The 25,223-nt window shown below is 39.6% G+C and overlaps 6 protein-coding genes and 1 long non-coding RNA gene across 10 annotated transcripts; 2 read left to right on the forward strand and 5 right to left on the reverse strand.

Moving 5' to 3' along the window:
* The first annotated feature begins 99 nt into the window (after nucleotides 1-99).
* LOC145902156 (E3 ubiquitin-protein ligase XIAP-like) lies at nucleotides 100-1,688 on the forward strand. The gene is made up of 3 exons (XM_082990028.1): nucleotides 100-351; nucleotides 705-932; nucleotides 1,266-1,688. The coding sequence occupies exons 1-3, from the start codon at nucleotides 116-118 to the stop codon at nucleotides 1,570-1,572; spliced, it is 771 nt and encodes a 256-aa protein (XP_082846154.1). The 5' UTR covers nucleotides 100-115; the 3' UTR covers nucleotides 1,573-1,688.
* Nucleotides 1,223-4,168, reverse strand: LOC145902153 (inhibitor of apoptosis protein-like). Of its 2 annotated transcripts, XR_014402578.1 has the most exons (6): nucleotides 4,065-4,168; nucleotides 3,870-3,917; nucleotides 3,490-3,744; nucleotides 2,973-3,227; nucleotides 1,879-2,721; nucleotides 1,223-1,491 (listed from the first exon to the last, which is right to left on the reverse strand). XR_014402578.1 is itself a non-coding variant. In XM_082990023.1 (5 exons), the coding sequence occupies exons 1-5, from the start codon at nucleotides 4,112-4,114 to the stop codon at nucleotides 2,499-2,501; spliced, it is 831 nt and encodes a 276-aa protein (XP_082846149.1). In that variant the 5' UTR covers nucleotides 4,115-4,168; the 3' UTR covers nucleotides 1,730-2,498. The 2 variants fall into 2 exon arrangements, 1 of the variants encoding a protein (XP_082846149.1); XM_082990023.1 differs by lacking the exon at nucleotides 1,223-1,491 and having other exon boundaries at nucleotides 1,730-2,721.
* A 708-nt stretch (nucleotides 4,169-4,876) lies between these two features.
* LOC145902155 (baculoviral IAP repeat-containing protein 7-A-like) lies at nucleotides 4,877-6,127 on the forward strand. Of its 2 annotated transcripts, none has more exons than XM_082990026.1 (3): nucleotides 4,877-5,238; nucleotides 5,400-5,600; nucleotides 5,788-6,127. In XM_082990026.1, exons 1-3 carry the CDS (start codon nucleotides 4,976-4,978, stop codon nucleotides 6,101-6,103), a joined length of 780 nt encoding a protein of 259 aa, XP_082846152.1. In that variant the 5' UTR covers nucleotides 4,877-4,975; the 3' UTR covers nucleotides 6,104-6,127. The 2 variants fall into 2 exon arrangements, with proteins under 2 accessions (XP_082846152.1, XP_082846153.1); XM_082990027.1 differs by having other exon boundaries at nucleotides 5,502-5,600.
* Nucleotides 6,128-6,147: 20 nt separating this feature from the next.
* LOC145902152 (baculoviral IAP repeat-containing protein 8-like) lies at nucleotides 6,148-19,837 on the reverse strand. 2 transcript variants are annotated; one of them, XM_082990022.1, is made up of 6 exons: nucleotides 19,783-19,837; nucleotides 8,671-8,696; nucleotides 8,471-8,518; nucleotides 7,743-7,997; nucleotides 7,242-7,496; nucleotides 6,148-6,956 (listed from the first exon to the last, which is right to left on the reverse strand). In XM_082990022.1, the coding sequence occupies exons 1-6, from the start codon at nucleotides 19,804-19,806 to the stop codon at nucleotides 6,527-6,529; spliced, it is 1,038 nt and encodes a 345-aa protein (XP_082846148.1). In that variant the 5' UTR covers nucleotides 19,807-19,837; the 3' UTR covers nucleotides 6,148-6,526. The 2 variants fall into 2 exon arrangements, with proteins under 2 accessions (XP_082846148.1, XP_082846147.1); XM_082990021.1 differs by lacking the exon at nucleotides 19,783-19,837 and having other exon boundaries at nucleotides 8,671-8,769.
* LOC145902158 (uncharacterized) lies at nucleotides 14,022-14,543 on the reverse strand. The gene is made up of 3 exons (XR_014402579.1): nucleotides 14,415-14,543; nucleotides 14,254-14,317; nucleotides 14,022-14,127 (listed from the first exon to the last, which is right to left on the reverse strand). It is a non-coding gene; the product is annotated as an uncharacterized LOC145902158 (long non-coding RNA).
* Nucleotides 18,116-19,700, reverse strand: LOC145901564 (baculoviral IAP repeat-containing protein 7-A-like). Its single transcript, XM_082989295.1, has 3 exons — nucleotides 19,389-19,700; nucleotides 18,765-18,992; nucleotides 18,116-18,419 (listed from the first exon to the last, which is right to left on the reverse strand). Exons 1-3 carry the CDS (start codon nucleotides 19,619-19,621, stop codon nucleotides 18,116-18,118), a joined length of 765 nt encoding a protein of 254 aa, XP_082845421.1. The 5' UTR covers nucleotides 19,622-19,700.
* Nucleotides 19,838-20,750: 913 nt separating the features above from the next.
* LOC145902154 (baculoviral IAP repeat-containing protein 7-A-like) lies at nucleotides 20,751-22,446 on the reverse strand. Its single transcript, XM_082990025.1, has 4 exons — nucleotides 22,307-22,446; nucleotides 22,150-22,209; nucleotides 21,788-22,027; nucleotides 20,751-21,672 (listed from the first exon to the last, which is right to left on the reverse strand). The coding sequence occupies exons 1-4, from the start codon at nucleotides 22,378-22,380 to the stop codon at nucleotides 21,249-21,251; spliced, it is 798 nt and encodes a 265-aa protein (XP_082846151.1). The 5' UTR covers nucleotides 22,381-22,446; the 3' UTR covers nucleotides 20,751-21,248.
* Between the last annotated feature and the right edge of the window lie 2,777 nt (nucleotides 22,447-25,223).

Genomic DNA, 25,223 nt, shown 5'->3' on the forward strand with positions numbered 1-25,223 from the left:
TTCGTACTTACGTGAACGAAACAACTCGCGACAGGACCTGTGTGTTACATACTCGCGTGATTTATAACCTTCTGTGTTGTACAACATTGTAGCTTGCTATTAGGACAGTTTAAAAATGAGGTACGAGGTAAACGAACCTCGAATTCCAGAAATGAGAAATTTCAAGGAAAGAATTAAAACTTTCCGAACTTGGCCGAACGGAATCGGGGTCACCACTCCCCGTCAGCTGGCAAGTGCAGGGTTTTACTACCTTGGAAACAATCGTGAAGCTCACTGCTTCTATTGCAACTGGAAGCATAGTTGGGAACGTGACGATGATCCGTGGGAACAGCATGCAAAGAACTATCCTACGTACATTAATATGGCTTTAGTTATGTAATCTTATTGCGTATATGGTATATATGGTAGATAAATTAGTCACATATAGGAGGACGTTTTGATATTGTTGGGTCATAAGCTTACTTCCATATCATTCGTTGAGTATACGCCTTCTGTCTTAACTTCCAGATTAGCATCTCAAATGTTATTTTTGAATAGAGTGATTGTGTTACCAAGTTGAAATGCTCTGATGTATAATTTTATGCAAGATCATAAACAGTAGATATTGCCAGGAATGAGCTGGAATAAAAATGTACCTTTGCCATCAGTATAGCAAAATAATAAATACTTTCGACATTCAAAAAAAGCCGAAGTGTTTTTTACAGATGTGGATACCTGTTAAAAAATAAAGGTCCAACATTCGTAGCAAGAATTCGAAGATGCCACCAAGCCTTAAATGACCAGAGAAATACCATTCCTGTAGCACTACCTACACAATCAACCCCTCCACAATCCTACATAACAGAAGACTTGGAAGAACTCTCTCATAGGATTGAGGTTCAAGCTAGGAACATGGGATTCGAAGAGTCATCAATTTCCAATGTAACACAAAGGTAAGTTTACACTGACTTGGTTTGAAACAAACGAAAGCCAACAGTCAAGGCTTCGTGGAAATGTAAGGACGCTATTTTATTGTTTTGTTCAATTGCTAGCGTTTATTTCGTATTCAACAAAAGGGCTTGTGCGTCAAAAACTGAAGTTTACAATTTAGTAGATCTGAAACAGTGTGTTTAATACAAGTGTATATTACCACTACCACTGTGTTGAAATAAATGCCATCAAGCACCCTCATAAACAAAGTACAGAAGTAAATGCTACTGCAGCCAGCCTTGGCAACACATCCTGATGGCCATACCATACCATGTAACATCAATTGCTTTGTTTAGAAAATTTCAAGAAAGTGGACAATTTTACACATCTCTTGAAATGCTTGTGGTGGATCTCCTTGATTACGAGACAGTCCGTATAAGTGTCAATGAAACTAGTACAAGTCGTCGAGACAACACCCCGAGAAACATCAACTCCCAACCATCGGCTGAGCCAAAGCGTCTCAAGCGACCTAAACGAAACAGGCGCCAAAACACTGAAAACTACTTTAATATGCAGTTACAACTCAATGGAAATGGACTTTTCTGTTCTCTTATTTGTTTGTTTCTGCTTGGCATAGCTTGGATTCAAGGCGGGTTATGGTAAACGATCAAAAACAAGAACACTAAGATGAGCACCGACGTAATGTGCCTGAGTACAGATGCCTAAATTCTACTGTGTTGCTGCTGTATCCTACTGAACAAATTAGTCCGCTTACTTGCATGTACGTATCACGTTAGAAAATTAATTGTTGCGACATATGTACGTTGATTAGTAAAATTAAATAAAAACATACAAAAAAATAAATCAGATTCTTTTTATCATCAAACATGTGTAGTTGCAAATGCGTTGCCCAGTATAGATAACCGTATAGCTTGTTACAAACTAGCAGAAGTTTACTTTGAGAGAAACATGTAGCATTTCCAAGGAACAAGACCAACCAGACATAATGAAAACAAATATACGGAAAAGGAGCTGATCCACCTAGACTGCGAAGCCGTTTAATGATTACGGTCAATACATACACGGAAATCATAAAAGTGTAGGCGCAACAAGTGAAAAGTTATTTCGTCATTACGTAATATTGAAATGTAATGTTCATGCGGTCACATTTCTGGGTTTGCCTTCGTGCAAATCACTCAAACTTTTCTAATCACTTTTGAATGATTTAAATGTAAATTCCTTTAATACGGCGTATATAGCAGTCTATAACTTTCGGTTTTTGCTGATGCACTGTTTGTTTAAAAACTTTATTTGCATGAACTTTCGCAATCCTAATGACGCTGAAAGTTAATTTTTCACTAGTTATAAAACTTTCTATGGAGATGCTTTCCATGCGAGCTTGAAAGATGGGACACTGACGCAAAGTGGAGGCACATTTCACGCAACAGCACACGTGACCACATGGCATGAGAACGCAAAAAATATAGCAGTTATTATCAAGACAAACATTACAGGTTTTATCTTCGTCAACGTCGAGACAATATTTATTGCTGCTCACTGCGGTAGGCGCAGGGATAAAGATCGTTTAATTACAATTTTTTGCTTTTTGGAAAAGCAGACAACAGAACTTGACCAGCAGGCCGATTTCTCATATTTTCAACGTCCTGTAAGTCTTGTGGGAGTTGGGTGGTGAAGTTTGACGTATCGTCACTTGCAACTTCCGATGCTTGTTCTCGAGTTGCTTCGAAGTTTTGAATGTCGCCGACAAGCTTCGCCAGTGATGTGTACATTTCGTGATTTGCGTTGATGTATCTGAGTGTAAAGTACAGTAGGGTGTGTCATGGGTTTGTCTGTTTGACGTGAGCTATAGAGACAGGTTGTTCGGAGTCACGCGCAATCGCGTCATCGCATTGCGCAACACATGGCTGCGTTGCATTTTCGGACAAAATAAACAAATACCGACTTTTAAGACTGAAACAAATTGTTACACTTCACCCCAACACAATACCATTTTATTTATTTATTTCACCATATACGATAAAACCAAATTGATTGTTGCATACCTTTTTACAACGGTTTCAACTGATTCGGGATCGAAACCGAACATCAGCGCTCCTTCATACAACTCGCTCTGCTTTGCTTCCTTATGTTTTTCTTCCAAGTTAACTCTGTGAATTGGTGGTGGGACATCGAAGGAAGTTTGGACTTGGGTGACCGTGTCACTGGCTTGACTTGAACTTGGTCGGTGAAGTTGGGGGAACTTGTCGGTAACTTGTTTGATGTATTCACTTCCTTTTTCGTTCAGCATGAATTCACAACTGGAAATCAGAAACGTTTATGGTGCGTGAACCGAAACGAGTTCCCGGAGATATTATCAAACCTTTCCTTATAAGGACTTATCAATTTGTAAAAGTTAAAGGACTCCATTAAAAATTTGTCAGTCATTCACACAGGCCTCTGTAAAGATCTGCTGTTAAACTAGTCGACGATTACATCACGTTGATTACAAACTGTTTTATGTGTTCATGTTTCTTGCCACTTTAAGTTTTGCCATGTTGAACATATGAAATGTGAACTTACTGCGGGTACCACTTGCAGTGTTCGAACCACGGATCGTCGTATTTATGCCAATCTTTCAAACCTCCGCCGCATTGGAAACACATCACCCGGTCACCGTCCCCAAGGTAAAACAAGCCTGCGTTGGCCAGTTGCACTGACGTTGCCCTGATGTGATTCGGCCACTTGGAAACGTACGTCATCACTCTTGCTTTGAAAGTCGCCTTCTCGGGCCATCGTGCTTGTTTCCATTTCCTTTTGCCATCATCGCTGCCACTGCTGTAAGATCATGTGAAATATGACGTTACGTTTCCAATAATAAATGGAACATACGTCAAGGAAAGTTGACCACGAAGAAAATAGCAAACAACATAAACCTGATAATGTAAAATACGTAAACTTACCACGTAGATGGTGTATTAGATTGAAGGTTGTTCTTCTTGTGAATAAATCTGTTGTTGTAGAACGACACTTTTAGGATACTATACTACACTATAAAAAACGTAATGATATAACGTATTGCATTGTTTATGAAAAAAAATACATCTTACTAATCGCAACTGCTAAATAGTTCAAAAACAAAAACTGATAATTCATACCTTGATCGATCTTCGACCTCAGATGGGCAGTAACTATCGCTACAATCCATGTTGAGCGGATCGAACGGCAACCGAACAAAAGCGCAGAAAGAGGAACCAAATCAGCACCGTCATACCAACTAAGCCCGTGAGGCACCACGTGGTGTTTCCCCGAAAGTTTCACCGGGGAAGATATTGCATGAGTCGTGAACTATGGCCGTCTCGTGATGCTGTTGCGAGTTGCGCCGTTAACCGTACAAACTCTTTCAAACCGAATTGTTGCATTGCTCTGTAATAGCATTCAGCTGAAATAGCATTCAGCATCATACACTACAATTACACCATGTGTTCCACGATAATACGTTGAAGTTATTGTTCGAAACCTTTCTTGGCCAGTTGTATCCCAGATCTGAAGCTTAAGTTTTTCACCATTGATTTCAACAGTCCTGATATTAAAATCAACACCAATGGTGGTAATGTAGGTTCTAGAAAATGTGTTGTCAGCAAAACGTAAGACAAGACTGCTTTCCCCAACACATCTATCACCAATTATTGACAACTAAAACAATGATCATACTCTCTTTCCATTGTCCTGTTTGAATTAGCACTATCATAAAATAAACACCTACAAAGCTCAAAACAAATATACAGTTTTAACCTACAAGCATCATGGCTGAATTTTCCGTATTTGGAACTGAAACTGAAGTTTTGTTTTAGTGACGGCGGGTGTTTTCTTCAAAAAGCCCCCGATTGTCGCTATACAAAGGCCGAGTGGCGTGTATAAAGGCTGAGTTCCAGGGCCGAGTGGCGGCTCATACGATGTGATGGAAAGAGAAAGGGCGGTCGAGCGCATTGGCACCTATCTTCGGCGTTCTTGAAGTGGCGTCATACCTTTATTTCTAAATCGCTTTATTTCGCCACAGAGCTCTAAGATGACTTCGCAAAACAGTTTTAATTTGAATAAGTATGAATGGAATCAGCCACACAATCCAGAAATGAGGAGTTTTATACAAAGGCTTAGAAGTTTCAGAGAGTGGACGAACCGACGGAGGCCAACATCGCGTCAGATTGCCAGTGCAGGATTTTTCTACCTGGGTATCGGTGAACAAGTAAAATGTTTTTACTGCAATGGAGGTTTACAAGACTGGTCGGAAGGCAAAGACCCATGGGTTGAACACGCAAAGTGGTTTCCGACGTAAGTACAAATAATTAACCGAGAACAAATATTCTTTAAATTCCAAATATAGCAACACCACAAACCCAATTTACCACCCAACTGTTTATCCACAAACAGCCGCTATTTTCCAAGCAAATGTTGTAAAAGAAGTTGTTGTATAGAATCATTTGTTTGAATAGGTGCGGTTACCTTATTAGGACGAAAGGTCCGTTTTATATCGGATCGATATTGCATCGTCACCGAGCTTCGATTCAGCAGCAATCAAGCACTTCATATTTCAGGAGAATGTTTGGCACAACGGGTCGGCTCCAACAAACACTTTTGGATGACGCAACTAGAATGGGATTTGCGGAAAACTCCATTGCATTTCTTACACGCAGGTGCATAAAATAAAATGTAACGGTCGTCAGTTTTTCTTTTTGTAGTGTGTCCACATAAACATGGCAACTGTGCGCTGTCGTTGGGACTATCCTAGTTGCCGTAATTTTTCTGGGCTTGCTTTGCTTTCTATTATTCAAATTGATTGATTGGTTTCACAACATTATCACGAGTACATTTATCGTGTAGAAAATTTGAAACTACTGGGGAGCCATACACAACCTTGGAAGCATTGGTGTCCGACCTTCAAGAGTTCGAAAATGCTTACCCTCATGAGCGTGTGAATAATCCAGGGCGTCCAGATTTAGCCAACGGGACATCGCAATCACATTCCAGAAGAACAAACATTCGCACGAAGCCCAAACGCGTCGTTGGCAGAAACAGACGAAGAACCGACACTAGATGCCTTTGTATACGTTTTAACTGCTACGGTTCCGTTTTCCTGATGTGCGCGCTGATTGTACTGGTACTTGCTTTCGTTTTAACTTATTGCAGATTTGTGTGAATACATATTTTGCCGATTAAAAAACACGCTTGATCTTTATAGTGTGACCACTACATTTCTTGTAGTGACATTTGTATTGGTCAAAAGCATTCGAGCCGAAAAGTTTTTGAATCAAAATGGTTTTTTAAAAAATGTTAGAAAAAATATCGACAAGCTTGATTGAAAATGACATTTCACAAATAATCAACAACGACTTTGGGTAAACTGTCACAACCACATACATATCACCAGTGCTATAAAATAAACATCTCCAAAATAGTGTACAACAAGAGGCAAATAAAGTTACACTATGAAGTTACACTCTGAAGTACACTATTGCACAACGCTACAAGTAGTCACAAGTTTCTCTTGGTACAAAATTTGCCTAAAATTTTCTAATGACTATCAAATGGTAAAAATGTGTGCATATAGTTTAGTAATTTTCTACTGACGATAAAACTTGACGATGCTTTCCATACGAGCTCGACAGATGGGACACTGACGCAAAGCGGAGGCACATTTCACACAACAACATACGTGACCACATGGCATGAGAACGCAGTCGCACTTATTATCAAGACAAACTGTACAGGTACCATCTTCGTCAACGTCCTCTGCACCACTACTTGCTGCGACGTCCACGGGCGTTGAAGCTCGTTTAATTACATTATTTTTGCTATGCGGAATCGCGGACAACAGTGCTTGACCAGCAGGTTGATTGCTTACACTTTCAACGTCTAGTGTGTATTCAGGGCTGAGGTCTTGGGCAATATTCGTTGCTTTAGGTGTGTGTTCTCGAGTTTCTTCGTATTGTTGTATGTCGGTGACAAGATTCTTCAGGGACGAGTACATTTCGTGGTTCACGTTAATGTACCTGCGCAAAGAACGTATAAAGGACATGACGTTTGTCGTTTTGATGTGCGTCATGTTTTAGAACTTATTTTAAGTGTTATTTGTACAATCGTGTCATTATTTTGCGGTCTCAACTTGTGTTGCGTAAATATCCAACAAGTTATGCTTAGAAAACATTTCAGTGTCGATGTCAACTAACGAAACACTTGTGTATTGCTACACGTCGATACCAATACAATTATGTTTCATTCATTTGACCTTTTTCATTTATTTCACCATTAACCACAGCAAACTGACATTTGCATACCTTTTAACAACGGTTTCAACTGATTCGGGATCGAAACCAAACATAAGCGCTCCTTCATACAACTCGCTCTGCTTTGCTTCCTTAAACTTTTCTTCCAAGTTAACTCTGTGAATCGGTGGTGGGACATCGAAGGAAGTTTGAACTTGGGTGACCGTGTCACTGGCTCGACTTGAACTTGGTCGGTGAAGTTGGGGGAACTTGTCGGTAACTTGTTTGATGTATTCACTTCCTTTTTCGTTCAGCATGAATTCACAACTGGAAATCAGAAAACACGAATCTATATACGAACAGAAATACGTGCCTATGTTTAATGTGTAATCTTTTGCTATCAAGGCTATAACTATAAAAATGCCCGTTTTTCGTTGGAAAGTTGTCATGCATTTAAACTATAGTGACGACAAAACTATAGATTTGTTTTCAGCACCTTTATTTGCGCAATGGTGTTAGGAGTTACCTACATTTTGTTGCCAGCATGCTTTAATTTTTAACATGTGAACTTACTGCGGGTACCACTTGCAGTGTTCGAACCACGGATCGTCGTATTTATGCCAATCTTTCAAACCTCCGCCGCATTGGAAACACATCACCCGGTCACCATCACCAAGGTAAAACAAGCCTGCGTTGGCCAGTTGCACTGACGTTGCCCTGATGTGATTCGGCCACTTGGAAACGTACGTCATCACTCTTGCCTTAAAAGTCGCCTTCTCGGGCCAACGCGCCTGCTGCCTTTTTCCTCTTGCGCCACTGCTGCCATTCCTATAATTCACGTGAGACTGTGAGTCAACGGAAAGTGCGAGGCTTGCGACATACAATTTATTGGAAGTGTTGGGTTAAAGGTTATGTTTTGTGCAATCCGCATTGCAAAACTCTCCATAAACATTCAATGAACAAATAACTATGTTTGGATTCAGAGTTGACAACGCAAAACGTATAGGATTCCCAACGTATTAAATTTAGGATTCAGATACAGGACATTAAAAAGCGACCAGTTCAGTCGTTACTTAGAAGCGTGAAAGTTTGCGACTGTGAAAGTTTGTGATACGGGGTGGTTCAACTTAGCATCGAAATATAGAAACAGCAACAACTTTCGATATAATGCAGTATCACAAACATTAACTAAAACGTTCCCAGACTAACAAGGTTTTAAATTAGAACCAACGACCTGGAAATTTGGCCATAGAAGAAAAAACATAGACTGCCAACAAATATTATAAGTTACATATGCTTACCGCGTACATGTTGAATTTGATTGAAGGTTGTTTTTCTTGTGGTTTAATCTGACAAACAACAACATTTTTTTTATGTCATCACATTAACATACGGTATGATAAACCGGACTGTTTTGTTGTGCACAACATCCGTTACATAAAGACTCACAAAGGTTAACTTACTACAGTCAGAAATAAACCAAACAGAGTATAAATCTCACCTTGAACGATCTAGGGCTTGAGATGGGCTGTAACAATCGCTATAATCCATGTTGAGCGGAACGACAACGAAGCAGAACGCAAAAAAGGGAAGCAAACAAGTACTGTTATACCGACAACGTCTGCGGGCGCCAGAAAAAGGCAAAAGGCACCACGCGGGGTTTCCCCGAGAATTTTACCGGGGAAGCTAGATCGGGACAGTCACCGCGGACGTGGCACGTCTCGTCACATATTATTCTTATATGGCGGTTGAATCAATTATTCAAAACCGCTGGAACAATCGATTTAGGATTGACACAATCAACTTGTGGAACACAAGAGCTGGGGGCATTAAAGGACTCGAATAAAACGCCGCAGCTGAGCCTTTACGAAAAATTTCTAGTGGGTACGTTAAAAGACAATGTTTATTTCGTCATAAGCCGTCCTCTGTTTCAAATATTTCTTTTACTTACATTCATATGTGGGGATAACATTTAGGTTGACAAATCCTTAAAATCTGAAATTCAAAACTGTGTTAGCTTTCTTGTAAAATTCATTCTTTTTAATTCTTGAAGTTTACTAATGTAAGTATTGAATCCATGATTTTAAATGCAACAAACTTGAAGTTTATAAATTTAAACAAAAAAGCAGATGCTAATTTGCTGATATACATTATCAACAAACGTGTGGAGCACGACGACGCCCATCATCAGTGCAATTTGAGAATGAGCTACAACTATAATAGAGCGCTGAGAAAGGAAGACCACTGAACAACCAAAGCAAAACGTCACGAACACGTTACAACACAAATCACGTGAGGGATGCATCCTCCAAACGGGGAGAGAGCGACGAAATCCCACCTTTCCTAGCCTATTGTGGTCCGAATTTTCGCCACTGAACAAGCCACGAAATCCAATCTTTCCAGGGACCTATTTGGTTGCCGCGAGCGGAACTGTTGGGCGGTGTATATAAGCACGGATTCCGTCGCCTTTACCAGAACGTCGAACATCTGTGAAGGCGAACGTAAGTGTTTGGTTCACAGCCAACTGCCATTATCGAAACATCATACACTTGACAGCCATAGTACAAGTATGAGTGGCAATAGCAAGTACGAATGCAACCAACCACGTGTACGGGAAATGAGAATTTTCAGAAACAGGATGAAAACGTTTAGATGTTGGCCGATCCCACATAGAGTTGCTCCACACGATATAGCAGAAGCCGGATTTTTCTATCTGGGAAGCAGTGACCGGGTAAAATGCTTCTACTGCAATGGAAATTTGCATGGTTGGGCTGAAAACGACGACCCGTGGGAGGAACACGCGAAGTGGTTTCCAAAGTAAGTGATCGGGTTTCGTGTTTGCCACCTTTAATAGATTGTCCGCAATAGAGTGTCTATAAACTTAATGTAGAAGTACTTACATCTGTGAACAGAGTTGATATATCGTTTTATTATTTTAACTTTGCTCAACACGGCGTGTGGCTACCTAACCTCCGATGTGGCCCAAGGGTTCGCCCGGTTGAAGCCGTCAAAGACGAAACCGTCAGTTGAACTTTGCGCTTTCTAATATTGTCCACCGCCAGCGTGGGTACGTCGCTTGGTATACACGCTGTCTGCTCTGCACATCAGCCGCGGTTGACGGCCATGATGCTAATAACAGTGACTTTAAAGACGGCCGTTGGTGATACTTCGTAAGGAAAATTTCAATTCGTGAAAAACATCTTTTTATCAGTGGCCAAGCAATTTCATCCTCTTGTTTGTTGTTCATAAGCGCAGCAGATTTTTTATGCAAAATATAATATTTTTTTTTGACAAATTTTAAAGTTCGTTAATTATGTAATCTGACACGATATTGGTTTAATTGGAAGTTTTTGGTTCTTTCAGTTGTGGATACGTGATCAGAATGAAAGGCCCGGGTTTCATAAGAAGAGTTTTGGAAAATGCTGAACACCCTAACCCCCGTCCAAGCAGGCTCGTAACACAACATGTTAATCATGGACGGGACTCATACCCATTGTTTAAAAGGTTAGTGTTTATCGTACAAGCAATAATAAGCCAATAATGATCAGTTAGGTGCAGTTGTGTACACTGTCTTGACATATCAGGTCTCATTCATTTTTGACAATTATTCGTTTTTCATCTAATATCACTACATTTATTAAGTGGTTTTGGTGCAACAAACAAAGCATCACAGCAAAAAAGTTCCAAATTGGACAAATTTACTCCAAAACGACCCCCAAGGATGCAAATAGATTCTGGAAATGGCAACTGTGTGCTCATGCAACTCAACTCCACTGGACTTGTGTTCATTTTCTTGTTCTTTGCTGTGATTTTTATCTGTTGCAAATTTATGTAATGTTATAATTGTTTGTGCCGTTAGTATTGGAAGGGCTGTATTTATAAATGTGTATTGATTTTCAATATTGTAGTCCAACAGTCGAAACGTCTGCACCATGAACTTCTCAAACTTTTGCATTGGCTATTTTGTTTGCATTTAAGATTTACGAAACCGTCAGTAATGTTCCTAAATGTATTGAGTTCGTTTCAAACAGAAAACTTTTGTGTTGAAAAGTATATACGAAAACGTTTTTTCTGGATACAAGGAAAAGAATAAAGAAGCAATGTAAATAAACACAGCATAAAAGAACCTGAGTACCTCGAATATTTCTTAATACAACATATGTAGGTAAGAGTTGGCAACTTAACAACAAGCAGCAATTCATTGACGGTAAAACTTGACAATTTTGTTGATGTTTGTGCGACAAATAGGACAAGATCGAAGAGCAGGGGCGCAAACCGAACAACAGCAAATATGCCCACAATCCATTAACACACAGTCGCTGTTGGCGTCCAGGCAAATTTTACACATTTGCTCTTGTTTAATCTCTTCCATCAGGCGCTTCGAATCCTCACCAATCTGAGGTGAATTGACTTCATTGCCGTAAACAAGCTTTTTGCTTACGTTAATCGCCACAAGTCCACTTTTTTCAAGTGGTCAAGTTCTGTTGTCTGCTTTTCCGAAAAGCAAAAAATTGTAATTTAACGATCTTTACCCATGCGCCCACCGCAGTGAGCAGTAATGAACACTGTCTCGATAAAACCTGTAAAGTTTGTCTTGATAAAATCTGGTAAATTTTTTGCGTTCCCATGCCATGTGGTTACGTGTGCTGTTGCGTGAAATATGCCTCCGCTTTGGGTCAGTGTCCCATCTTTCGAGCTCGCATGGAAAGCATCTCCATAGAAAGTTTTATAGTTAGTGAAAAATTAACTTTCAGCGACATTAAGCTTGCGAAAGTTCATGCAAATAAAGTTTTTTAAACGGTCAGTCCATAACAGTGCATCAGCAAAAACTGGAAGTTATAGACTGCTACATACGCCGTATTAAAGGAATTTACATTTATATCATTTAAAAGTGACTAGAAAAGTTTGAGTGATTTGCACAAAGGCAAACCAAGAAATGTGACCGCGTGTAGCATTGTTGTTTAATATTGCGCATGGACAAAATAACTTTTCACTTGTTGCGCATACACTTTTATGACTTCCATGTATGTGTTGGCCGTAATCATTATGAGGCTTCACAGTCTAGCAGGATCAGCTCCTTTTCCGTATATTTGTTTTCATTGTATCTGTATGGTCCTGCTTCTTGGAAACGCTACATGTTTCTCTTGAAGTAAACTTCTGCTAGTTTGTAACGGTTATCTAAACTGGGCAACGCATTTGCAATTACACATGTTTGATGAAAAAAAGTCTGATTTGATATCTGTTTTTGCATGTTTTTATTTTATTTTACTAATCAACGTACATGTCGAAACAATTAATTTTCATACTATGTAATGCAAGTAAGCGGACTAATTGGTGCAGTAGGATACAGCAGCAACACAGTGGAATTTAGGCATCTGTACTCAGGCACATGACGTCGGTGTATTGCACATCTCAGCATGTGTTCTAGTTTTTGATCGTTTACCATAACCCGCCTTGATTCCAAGCAATGCCAAGCAGAAACAAACAAATAAGAGAACAGAAAAGTCCAGTTTCATTGAGTTGTAACTGCATATTAAAGCTGTTTTCAGTGTTTGGGCGCCTAATTCGTTTTGGTCGCTTGGGGCGCCTTTGCACAGCTAGTGGGGCGCCGGTGTTTCTCGGGGTGTTGTCTGGACGACTTGTACTAGTTTCATTGACACTTATACGGACTGTCTTGTAATCAAGGAGATCCACCACAAGCATTTCAAGAGATGTGTAAAATTGTCCACTTTCTTGAAATTTTCTGAACAAAGCAATTTATGTTAAATGGTATGGCATGAGCCCAGCATCATCAGAGAGGTCGCCAAGGCTGGCTGCAGTAGCATTTACTTCTGTACTTTGTTTATGAGGGGGCTTGATTGCATTGCATTTATTTCACCACAGTGGTATTGGTAATATACACTTGTATTAAACACACTGTTTCAGATGTACTTAATTGTAAGCTTCAGTTTTTGACACACAAGATCGAAGAGCAGGGGGCGCAAACCGAACAACAGCAAATATGCCCACAACCCATCAACACACAGTCACTTTTGGCGTCCAGGCAAATTTTACACATTTGCTCTTGTTTAATCTCTTCCACCTGACGCCTCGAATCCTTACCAATCTGAGGTGAATTGACTTCATTACCGTAATCAAGGTTTTTGCTTTCGTTAATTGCCACAAGTCCACTTTTTTGTGACGTCTCGTCGAAATCTTGCGTGGGATTTTCAGAAGGATCTTGATCCATTTCCTCGGTGGAGGTTCGAGCTTCCGTGAAGGCCTGGATCGCACTCACTATTTCCATAAGTGACAAATATTCTGAACCGTCCGATTCAAGTTTAGATTGCACCACAGCTTTCACTGCCGATTCTTCAAATCCAAAACAAAAAGATTCTTTTACAATTTCCGTTTGCAATGCTCTTGACAGTAGAGTTTGTTATGATTCTGCTGCATTGCTACAAACATTTTGTACCCTTGCTTGCTTCGCCACAGCCTGTGAGGCATCGCATGAGGTTCGTGGTTGTTTTGGAGCGTCGAAAGGGCGCTTGATGTCGGGATATTGGCTTGCGACGGACGAGACGTATTCCATTCATTTCGATTTAAGCACGAATTCGCAACTGCAAAAATGGGTGTATATATATTAAAACGTTATAAAAGTAAACGTTTTTTTTAAAGTTAGTTCAGATTTGTTCTTTAAGTATTGGAATTAGGGTGAAATGAATATGAAAGTACTTACTGGGGATACCACTTCGCGTGTTCGAACCAAGGGTCATCGTTGTGTGACCAATGCTGCAACCCTCCATTGCAGTAAAAACACTTCACTCTGTCACTTTTTCCCAGGTAAAAGAAACCGGCTTCTGCGATATGTTTGGGACTTACTCTAATGTGGTTTGGCCAGTTACGAAGAAACGTCATATGTCTTGGCTGGAATTCTGTCATGTGAGGACTACACGGTTGACTGCACTCGAACAAAGACCTGAAAAGTTAAATAGTAAGGTAAGTATAACATAGTATAGCGTAGTGGTATATATTGCGTGAGCGTTTTCGACGTTTTAAGCAATTAAACCTGTACAAGAATAACAAGATAATGACAGTAAATGACTTATTGGTTTTGAGTTTGTGAAGAGTATCCACTTGTCTGTTGAACGTTCTGACCGACTTGTTTGCTGTAAAAAGAGTAAAAAGCTTAGCTTAGTTACACAGATTTCAAGTAAAGCATGGGTTTAAGTTAACTTCAACTGTTTCTATGTTAAAAACACTTACGTTGTAAATTGGTCGCTTCTTTGAAAGTTGCTTACTCTAAAAGTATATGTTTCTACGCTTTGATGCGGCGACATGTTAGAGTATTCAAAAGATGCCCGTGTACACTCTTCCTATAATGAGTTCATTGTTTCCTGATTTCAACTGATAGAGAAGCTGTACTAACGCGCACATGCTATGCCTCATTCGCATTTGTTTCCCTGATCAATCCCGTGGGGAAACCCCTCTAGGTTATTTTATGGGTGCTTGTTTGAGCAGCACATGACATTCTGAGACCAATCGTCTCTGTCCAAGCGTATCTTGCCAAGAATTTCTGTCCAAGCGTTAGACGAAGCCACTCATGTGTGACGGTTAAAGTGCAACGTTAATGGGAGTTTTGTTTGGACTCCTACAAGTGTTACCTTTCTTTCAAAATGTATTTTTTATTTGTTTTATATTGATTAATGGAAGTTTGGTTTCCAAGTTTACAATTTTTTTCAAATCTCGCGCAAATGACATTGGAACTACGGTTTTTTTTAACATCAACATCGATCATGCGTAGAGCTTAAATTTATGCTTCCTCATGTGTGAAGGTTAAAGTGCAAATTGCCAAGAATTTCTGTCCAAGCGTTAGACGAAGCCATTCATGTGTGACGGTTAAAGTGCAACGTTAATGGGAGTTTTGTTTGGACTCCTACAAGTGTTACCTTTCTTTCAAAATGTATTTTTTATTTAATTTTTATTTATTAATGGAAGTTTTGTTTCCAAGTTTACAAATATTTTCAAACCTTGCGCAAATGACGTTGGAACTACGGTTTTCTTTAATATCGAACGGAGGGAAAAAATTGTGTTCCTATATATGCCCCATCCTGACGACTTAGGGCTAGCGTTTTGGTCATAACCATCTGCGTATATTGCCGCATTAAAGACGTGGCAGTAATAGTCCATCATGAATGCCAATAGCAAGTATGAATGCACCCAGCCACATGTACCGGAAATGAGAATTTTCAGTAACAGGATGAAAACATTTAGTGGCTGGCCGAACCAAATTGGAGTCGCTCCACAAGATATAGCAGATGCCGGTTTCTTCTATCGGGGAAACAGTGACAGGGTAAAATGTTTCTACTGCAATGGAAATTTGCATGGTTGGACTGAAAACGACGACCCTTGGGAGGCACACGCGAAATGGTTTCCAACGTAAGTGACTGGATTTCGTATTTGTCGCCTTCAATAGATTGTCGGCAATAGAGTGTCTACAAACTTAATGTAGAAGTACTTACATCTGGGAACAGAGTTGATATTTCGTTTTTACAGTTTTATTTTGTCCTACACTGCGTGGTGGCTCCGATGTGGCCCAAGGGTTCGCCCGGTTGAAGTTAGCCGACATGAACGCGTCAGTTACACACTACGCTTTGTAATATTCTCCACCTCCAGCGTGTGTACTCAGTGACTCACCTGGTACATCTCGCGTCGCTTGGTGCAAACGCAGTATGCCTAAAGGGCTCTGCACATCAGACGCGGTTGACGACCAGGCTAATAACAGTGACTTTAAAGACGGCCGTTGGTGATACTTCGTAAAGAATGCAAAATATACTATTTTGATTTGACAAAACGCAATGTTGGTTTAATTAAAAGTGTTTGGTTCTTTCAGTTGTGGATACGTGATCAGAATAAAAGGGCCAGGTTTCATAAGAAGAGTTTTGGAAAATGCTGAACACCCTAACCTCCGCACAAGCAGACCTGTAACACAACATGTTAATCATGGACGGGACTCATACCCATTGTTTAAAAGGTTAGTGTTTATCGTACAAGCAATAATAAGCCAATAATGATCAGTTAGGTGCAGTTGTGTACACTGTCTTGACATATCAGGTCTCATTCATTTTTGACAATTATTCGTTTGTCATCTAATATCACTACATTAATTAAGTGGTTTTGGTGCAACAAACAAAGCATCACAGCAAAAAAGTTCCAAATTGGACAAATTTACTCCAAAACGACCCCCAAGGATGCAAATAGACTCTGGAAATGGCAACTGTGTGCTCATGCAACTCAACTTCTCTGGACTTGTGTTAATTTTCTTGTTCTTTGCTGTGATTTTTATCTGTTGCAAATTTATGTAATGTTATAATTGTTTGTGCCGTTAGTATTGGAACGGCTGTATTTATAAATGTGTATTGAGTTTCAATATTGTAGTGCAACAGTCGAAACGTCTGCTCCATGAACTTCTCGACTGTTGCATTGGTTATTTTGTTTGCATTTAAGATTTACGAAACCGTCAGTTATGTTCCTAAGTGTATTTAGTTCGTTTCAAACAGAAAACTTTTGTGGTGAAAAGTAACATATACGAAAACGTTTATTGTTGATACAAGGAAAAGAATAAAGAAACAATGTAAATAAACACAACATAACAGAACCTTAGTACCTCGAATATTTCTTAATACAATACATGTAGGTAAGAGTTAGCAACTTAACAACAAGCAGCAATTCATTGACGGTAAAACTTGACAATTTTGTCGATGTTTGTGCGACAAATAGGACAAGATCGAAGAGCAGGGGCGCAAACCGAACAACAGCAAATATGTCCACAACCCATCAACACACAGTCACTGTTGGCGTCCAGGCAAATTTTACACATTTGCTCTTGTTTAATCTCTTCCATCAGGCGCTTCGAATCCTCACCAATCTGAGGTGAATTGACTTCATTGCCGTAAACAAGCTTTTTGCTTACGTTAATCGCCACAAGTCCACTTTTTTCAAGTGGTCAAGTTCTGTTGTCTGCTTTTCCGAAAAGCAAAAAATTGTAATTTAACGATCTTTACCCATGCGCCCACCGCAGTGAGCAGTAATGAACACTGTCTCGATAAAACCTGTAAAGTTTGTCTTGATAAAATCTGGTAAATTTTTTGCGTTCCCATGCCATGTGGTCACGTGTGCTGTTGCGTGAAATATGCCTCCGCTTTGGGTCAGTGTCCCATCTTTCGAGCTCGCATGGAAAGCATCTCCATAGAAAGTTTTATAGCTAGTGAAAAATTAACTTTCAGCGACATTAAGCTCGCGAAAGTTCATGCAAATAAAGTTTTTTAAACAAACAGTGCATCAGCAAAAACTGAAAGTTATAGACTGCTAGGCCTACATACGCCGTATTAAAGGAATTTACATTTATATCATTTAAAAGTGACTAGAAAAGTTTGAGTGATTTGCACAAAGGCAAACCAAGAAATGTGACCGCGTGTAGCATTGTTGTTTAATATTGCGCATGGACAAAATAACTTTTCACTTGTTGCGCATACACTTTTATGATTTCCATGTATGTGTTGGCCGTAATCATTATGATGCTTCACAGTCTAGCAGGATCAGCTCCTTTTCCGTGTATTTGTTTTCATTGTATCTGTATGGTCCTGCTTCTTGGAAACGCTACATGTTTCTCTTGAAGTAAACTTCTGCTAGTTTGTAACGGTTATCTAAACTGGGCAACGTATTTGCAACTACACATGTTTGATGAAAAAAAGTCTGATTTGATTTCTGTTTTTGCATGTTTTTATTTTATTTTACTAATCAACGTACATGTCGAAACAATTAATTTTCATACTATGTAATGCAAGTAAGCGGACTAATTGGTGCAGTAGGATACAGCAGCAACACAGTGGAATTTAGGCATCTGTACTCAGGCACATGACATCAGTGTATTGCACATCTCAGCATGTGTTCTAGTTTTTGATCGTTTACCATAACCCGCCTTGATTCCAAGCAATGCCAAGCAGAAACAAACAAATAAGAGAACAGAAAAGTCCAGTTTCATTGAGTTGTAACTGCATATTAAAGCTGTTTTCAGTGTTTGGGCTCCTAATTCGTTTTGGTCGCTTGGGGCGCCTTTGCACAGCTAGTGGGGCGCCGGTGTTTCTCGGGGTGTTGTCTGGACGACTTGTACTAGTTTCATTGACACTTATACGGACTGTCTTGTAATCAAGGAGATCCACCACAAGCATTTCAAGAGATGTGTAAAATTGTCCACTTTCTCGAAATTTTCTAAACAAAGCAATTTATGTTAAATGGTATGGCATGAGCCCAGCATCATCAGAGAGGTCGCCAAGGCTGGCTGCAGTAGCATTTACTTCTGTACTTTGTTTATGAGGGGGCTTGATTGCATTGCATTTATTTCACCACAGTGGTATTGGTAATATACACTTGTATTAAACACACTGTTTCAGATGTACTTAATTGTAAGCTTCAGTTTTTGACACACAAGCCCTTTTGTTGAATACGAAATGGACGCTAGCAATTGAACAAAACAATAAAATAGCGTCCTTACATTTCCACGAAGCCTTGACTGTTGGCTTTCATTTGTTGCAAACAAAGTCAGTGTAAACTTACCTTTGTGTTACATTGGAAATTAATGACTCTTCGAATCCCATGTTCCTAGCTTGAACCTCAATCCTATGAGAGAGTTCTTCCAATTCTTCTGTTATGTCGGATTGTGGAGGTGTTGATTGTGTAGGTAGTGCTACAGGAATGGTATTCCTCTGGTCATTCAAGGCTTGGTGGCGTCTTCGAATTCTTGCTACGAATTTGGGACCTTTATTTTTCAAAAGGTATCCACATCTGTAAAAAACATTTCGGCTTTTTTTTGAGTTTTGAAAGTATTTATTATTTTGCTATACTGATGGCAAAGGTACATTTTTATTCCAGCTCATTCCTGGTAGTGTCTACTGTTTATGATCTTGCGTAAAATCATACATCAGATAATTCCAACTTGGTGACACAATGTAGAAATAAAATTTGAAAAGCTAATCTGGAAGTCGAGACAGGAGGCGTATACTCAACGAATGATATGGAAGTAAGCTTATGACCCAACAATATCAAAACGACACACCAATACTAATTATATTTAAAGGCCTCCTATATGTGACTGATTGATCTGTACCATCTTTGCCATATAAATGAACGTTAATACCATATACCCAATAAGATTACATAACTAAAGCAATATTAATGTACGTAGGATGGTTCTTTGCGTGCTGTTCCCACGGATCATCGTCATGTTCCCAACTATGCTTCCAGTTGCAATAGAAGCAGTGGGCTTCACTATTGCTTCCGAGGTAGTAAAACCCGGCACTTGCCAGCTGACGGGGAGTGGTGACCCTGATTCCGTTCGGCCAATTTCTGAAAGTTTTGATTCTTTCCCTGAAATTTCTCATTTCTCGAATTCGAGGTTCGTTTACCTCGTACATCGTTTTTAAATTGTCCTAATAGCAAGCTACAACGTTGTACAACACAGAAGGTTAAAAATTACGCGAGTATGTAACACACAGGTCCTGTCACGAGTTGTTTCGTTCACATAAATACGAAACACTTTTCACTGCATGAAAAGACTTTTCGACGCCTCCAGCAAACAGTAACAATCACTACAATCCATGTTGAGCGGAACGACAACGAAGCAGAATGCAAAAAGGGGATGCAAGCAGGTACTTTTATACTCGACCGACAACGACTGCCGGCACCAGAAAAGGGCAAAATGCACCACGCGGGGTTTCCCCGAAAATTTTACCAGGGAAACTAGATTGCAGTATGGTAACACTGACACCAGAAAAACGGGTTCTCGGACTGCGAATTCTACCCTCCATTCTATTACTTTGATGTTTCTTCGTAAATTTCTCCGAGAAGAAATCTCTTTTTTATCAGTGATCCTCTAGTTTGTTGTTCATAAGCGCAGCAGATTTTTTGTGCAAAATATAATATTTTCATTTGACATATTTTGAAGTTCGTTAATTATGTAATCTGACACGATATTGGTTTAATTGGAAGTTTTTGGTTCTTTCAGTTGTGGATACGTGATCAGAATGAAAGGCCCAGGTTTCATAAGAAGAGTTTTGGAAAATGCTGAACACTCCAACCCCCGCCCAAGCAGGCCTGTAACACAACATGTCAACCATGGACAGGAATCATTCCCATTGTTTAAAAGGTTAGTGTTGATCGTACAAGCAATGAGCCAATAATGATCAGTTAGGTGCAGTTGTGTACACTGACTTAACCTATCATGTCTCATTCGTTTTTGACATGTGTACATTTATTTGTTTTTCATCTAATATCACTACATTTATTAAGGGGCTTAGGTGCAGACTCTGGAAATGGCAACTGTGTGCTCATGCAACTCAACTCTACTGGACTTGTACTAATTTTCTTGTTCTTTGCTGTGAGTTTTATCTGTTGCAAATTTATGTAATGTTATGCTTTAGGTGCCGTTAGTGTAATTGGAACGGCTGAAGTTCTAAATGTGTATATTGAGTTGCAATATTTTATGGCAACAACCAAAACATCTTTATCATGAATTTCTCGACTATTGCATTGGGTATTTTGTTTGTATTGAAGATTTACAAAATCGTCTAATATGTTCCTTAGTGTATTGAGTTCGTTTTAAACAGAAAACTTTTGTGTTGAAAAGTAACATATACGTAAACGTATATTGTTGATACAAAGAAAAAAATATAAAAAGATTGTAAATAAACACAACATAAAAGAACCTGAGTACCTCGAATATTTCTTAATACAATACATGTAGGTAAGAGTTAGCAACTCAAAAACAAGCAACAATTCATTGACGATAAAACTTGACAATTTTATCGATGTTTGTGCGACAAATAGGCAAGATCGAAGAGCAGGGGCGCAAACCGAACAACAGCAAATGTGTCCACAACCCATCAACACACAGTCACTGTTGGCGTCCAGGCAAATTTTACACATTTGCTCTTGTTTAATCTCTTCCACCTGGCGCTTCGAATCCTCACCAATCTGAGGTGAATTGACTTCATTACCGTAAACAAGGTTTTTGCTTTCGTTTATCGACACCAGTCCACTTTTCTATGACGTCTCGTCGAAATCTTGCGTTGGATTTTCTAAAGGATCTTGATCCATTTCCTCGGTGGAGGTTCGAGCTTCCGTGAACGCCTGGATCGCACTCACTAATTCCATAAGTGACGAATATTCTGAACCGTCCGATTCAAGTTTAGATTGCACCACAGATTTTACTGCCGATTCTTCAAATCCAAAACGAAAAGATTCTTTTACAATTTCTGTTTGCAATGCTCTTGACAGTAGAGTTTGTTGTGATTCTGCTGCATTGCTACATATAGTTTGTACCCTTGCTTGCTTCGCCACAGCCTGTAAGGTATCGCATGAGGTTCGTGGTTGTTTTGGAGCGTCGAAAGGGCGCTTGATGTCGGGGTATTGGCTTGCGACGGACGAGACGTATTCCATTCCTTTCGATTTAAGCACGAATTCGCAACTGCAAAAATGGGTGTATGTATATTAAAACGTTATAAAAGTAAACGTTTTTTTTTTAAAGTTAGTTCAGATTTGTTCTTTAAGTATTAGGGTGAAATGAATATGAAAGTACTTACTGGGGATACCACTTCGCGTGTTCGAACCAAGGGTCATCGTTGTGTGACCAATGCTGCAACCCTCCATTGCAGTAAAAACACTTCACTCTGTCACTTTCTCCCAGGTAAAAGAAACCGGCTTCTGCGATATGTTTGGGACTTGCTTTGATGTGGTTTGGCCAGTGACGGAGAAACGTCATAATCCTTGACTGGAATTTTGTCATGTGAGGACTAAACGGTTGACTGCACTTGAACAAAGACCTGAAAAATAAAATAGTAAGGTAAGTATAACATAATATAGCGTAGTGGTATATATTGCCAGAGCGTTTTCGACGTTTTCAAGCAATTAAGCCCGGTTAAGTTAGTGACGGTAAATGACTTACTGGTTTTGAGTTTGTGAAGAGTATCTACTTGTCTGTTGAATGTTCTGACCGACTTGTTTGCTGTAAAAAACAGTAAAAGCTTTTGTTAGTTACGCAAATTTTAAGTAAAGCATCGGTTTTTGTTATCATATACTGTCTCTATGTTAAAAACACTTACCTTGTAAATTGGTCGCTTCTTTGAAAGTTGCTTACTCCAAAAGTATATGTTTCCATGCTTTGATGCGGCGACATAGCGGTTAGACTATTCGAAAGATGCCTGTGTACACTCTTCCTGTAATAAGTTTACTGTTTCCTGATTTCAACTGATAGAGAAGCTGTACTAACGCGCACATGCTATATATATGCCTCAGTCGCATTTTTTCCCCCTGGCCCATCCCGTGGGGAAACCCCTCCCGGTTATTTTTGTGGTACTTGTTTATGCAGCAGATGATTTGTTGGGGGATTTACTGGAAGGTCCAAACGTTGGAAGTAGTTACTTCGCTGATCTGCCTCCGATTTGAATGTTTTTTTCGCAGTTTCTCTTATGTGTTACTAAAAACTTCTTGGTTAAAAGTACAACATTTTATTCGTCGCAAAGTCGTCCCCTGTGTCAAATATTTTAACATACGTGTTTTTTGACTTACATTCATGTTCGGGGACAACATTTAGTTTGACAAAACCTTGACTGTTGATAAATCAGAAGGATTTTATGCCTACTATGGAAAAGCAAAGGAATTGTGAATCACCAATCACTAGTAATAATAACGCACCTTACCAATAACTTGAAACACTGAAGACTAAAATTTAATGAAAACGTCACGGAAGTGAAGTACATAGGGATTTACTTAAATAGACTTTCACAGTCCCCGAGTGCTCGAGCGAAATGCTCGAGTGGTACAAGTTAAAGTGGAACATTATAGAGGTAGATGCTAAAGAACCACCCCACAGCTAGGTCGGCAATTGTGATCATAGAAATCGTGCAAATATGTGGAAAATCGGTTTCGGTAAAGAGTAAACAAACACCTGTCAAATGAATTCGGTAGCATTATTTGCGTCAGTTAAACATTACGCTGCCTAATGTTCTCCGCCTCTATAGCGTGTGTACTCAGTGACTCACCTGGTACATCTCGCGTCGCTTGGCGCAAACGCAGTATGTCTAGGCGTTAAAGGTGATTTAACTTTTCCGCCAGCCGCGTTGATCTGAACCTTGTTTTCGTGGGGTTTTTGGCTTGTTGTGATTAATTTTATGTGGTTTTAGGAAATTCTATTTGTATATGGAGTGTTTGGTGATAAAATATTAGAAATTAATTAATGGATTACAATATTTAATGGATTTGCGGTAATTAATATTTTGGATTTTGTTAAAACGTTCTTTAACGAAATATTGTAGATCAGTTTCACTAACATAGTCATTTGGTGCCCTTACAGAAAAAGCGAACCAAGTAATATATAAGTCGTGAGTAAACGCTCTGTACGTGAATATTATATAGATTATTAAGTTAATTGTCTTATAATAAAACTAAATGAAGTTACCCATGAACGTTTTTACGACACAAAGACGCTCAAGGTATTTTAGATATTGAAATGTTTTATCGCGTTGCCGCCAACCGCACTGCAGGTGTGAATCCCCTTGCCGCTTCAAAAAGCGCGGGAAAAATACGCGACCGCTACGCATCGCCAGCCACAACCGTCAGCCGCGTACCGGGCCCGCCCTCCCGGGGTGTGCAGAGCACTTTAAAGTACAAACTCACGTGTGGGGCGGTGTATATATACACTCGTAGCACGTCGCCTTTGCCAGAACGTCGGAACCAGTAAAAGCGAACATAAGTGTTCAGTTCACAGCCAACTGCCATTATCGAAACATCATACACTTGACAGTCATAGTACAGTTATGAGTGACAACAGCAAGTACGAATGCAACCAACCACGTGTACCGGAAATGAGAATTTTCAGGAACAGGATGAGAACATTTAGAGTTTGGCCGAACCAACTTCGAGTTGCTCCACACGGTATAGCAGATGCCGGTTTCTTCTATCTGGGAAACAGTGACACAGTAAAATGCTTCTACTGCAATGGAGATTTGCATGGTTGGGCAGAAAACGACGACCCGTGGGAGGAACACGCGAAGAGGTTTCCAACGTAAGTGACCGGAATTTGTGTATACTACCTTTGATAGGTTGTCGGCAATAGAGTGTCCACAAACTTAATGTAGAAATACTTACATCTGTGAACAGAGTTGATATTTCGTATTTAGAGTTTTATTTTGGCCAACACAGAGTGGTGTCTACCTAACGTTCGATGTGGCCCATGCCATTGGGTTCGTACGGATAAAATAAGACGACACGAACGCGTCAGTTAAACTCTACGCTTTGTAATATTCTCCACCTCCAGCGTGTGTACTCAGTGACTCACCTGGTACATGTCGCGTCGCTTGGCACAAACGCAGTATGCCTAAAATGGCGCAAACGCAGTATGCCTGAAAAATCACTGATTTATCAGTGGTCATGCCATTTCATCCTCTTGTTTGTTGTTTATAAGCGCAGCACATTTTTTGTTCATAATATAATATTTTAATTTGACAAATTTTGAAGTTCGTTAATTTTGTAATCTGACACCATGTCGGCTTAAAGTTTTTGGGTATTTCAGTTGTGGATACGTGATCAGAATGAAAGGGCCAGGTTTCATAAGAAGAGTTTTGGAAAATGCTGAACACCCTAACCCCCGCCCAATCAGATCCGTAGCACAGCATGTGAATCATGAACGGGAATCATACCCATTGTTGGAAAGGTTAGTGTTGATCGTACAAGCAATAAGCCAATGATAACAAGTTGGGTGCAGTTCTGTACGTTGTGTTGCCCTATCAGGTCTCATCCGTTTTTGACATGTGTACGTTTATTCGTTTTTCATCTAATATCACTACATTTATTAAGGGGCTTAGGTGCAGACTCTGGAAATGGAAACTGTGTGCTCATGCAACTCAACTCCACTGGACTTGTGCTAATTTTCTTGTTCTTTGCTGTGATTTTTATCTGTTACAAATTTATGTAATGTTATGCTTTAGTGTAATTGGAACGGCTGAAGTTCTAAAAGTGTAT

Source organism: Ascidia mentula, chromosome 5 (genome assembly GCF_947561715.1).
Source record: "Ascidia mentula chromosome 5, kaAscMent1.1, whole genome shotgun sequence".
NCBI lineage: Eukaryota > Metazoa > Chordata > Ascidiacea > Phlebobranchia > Ascidiidae > Ascidia > Ascidia mentula.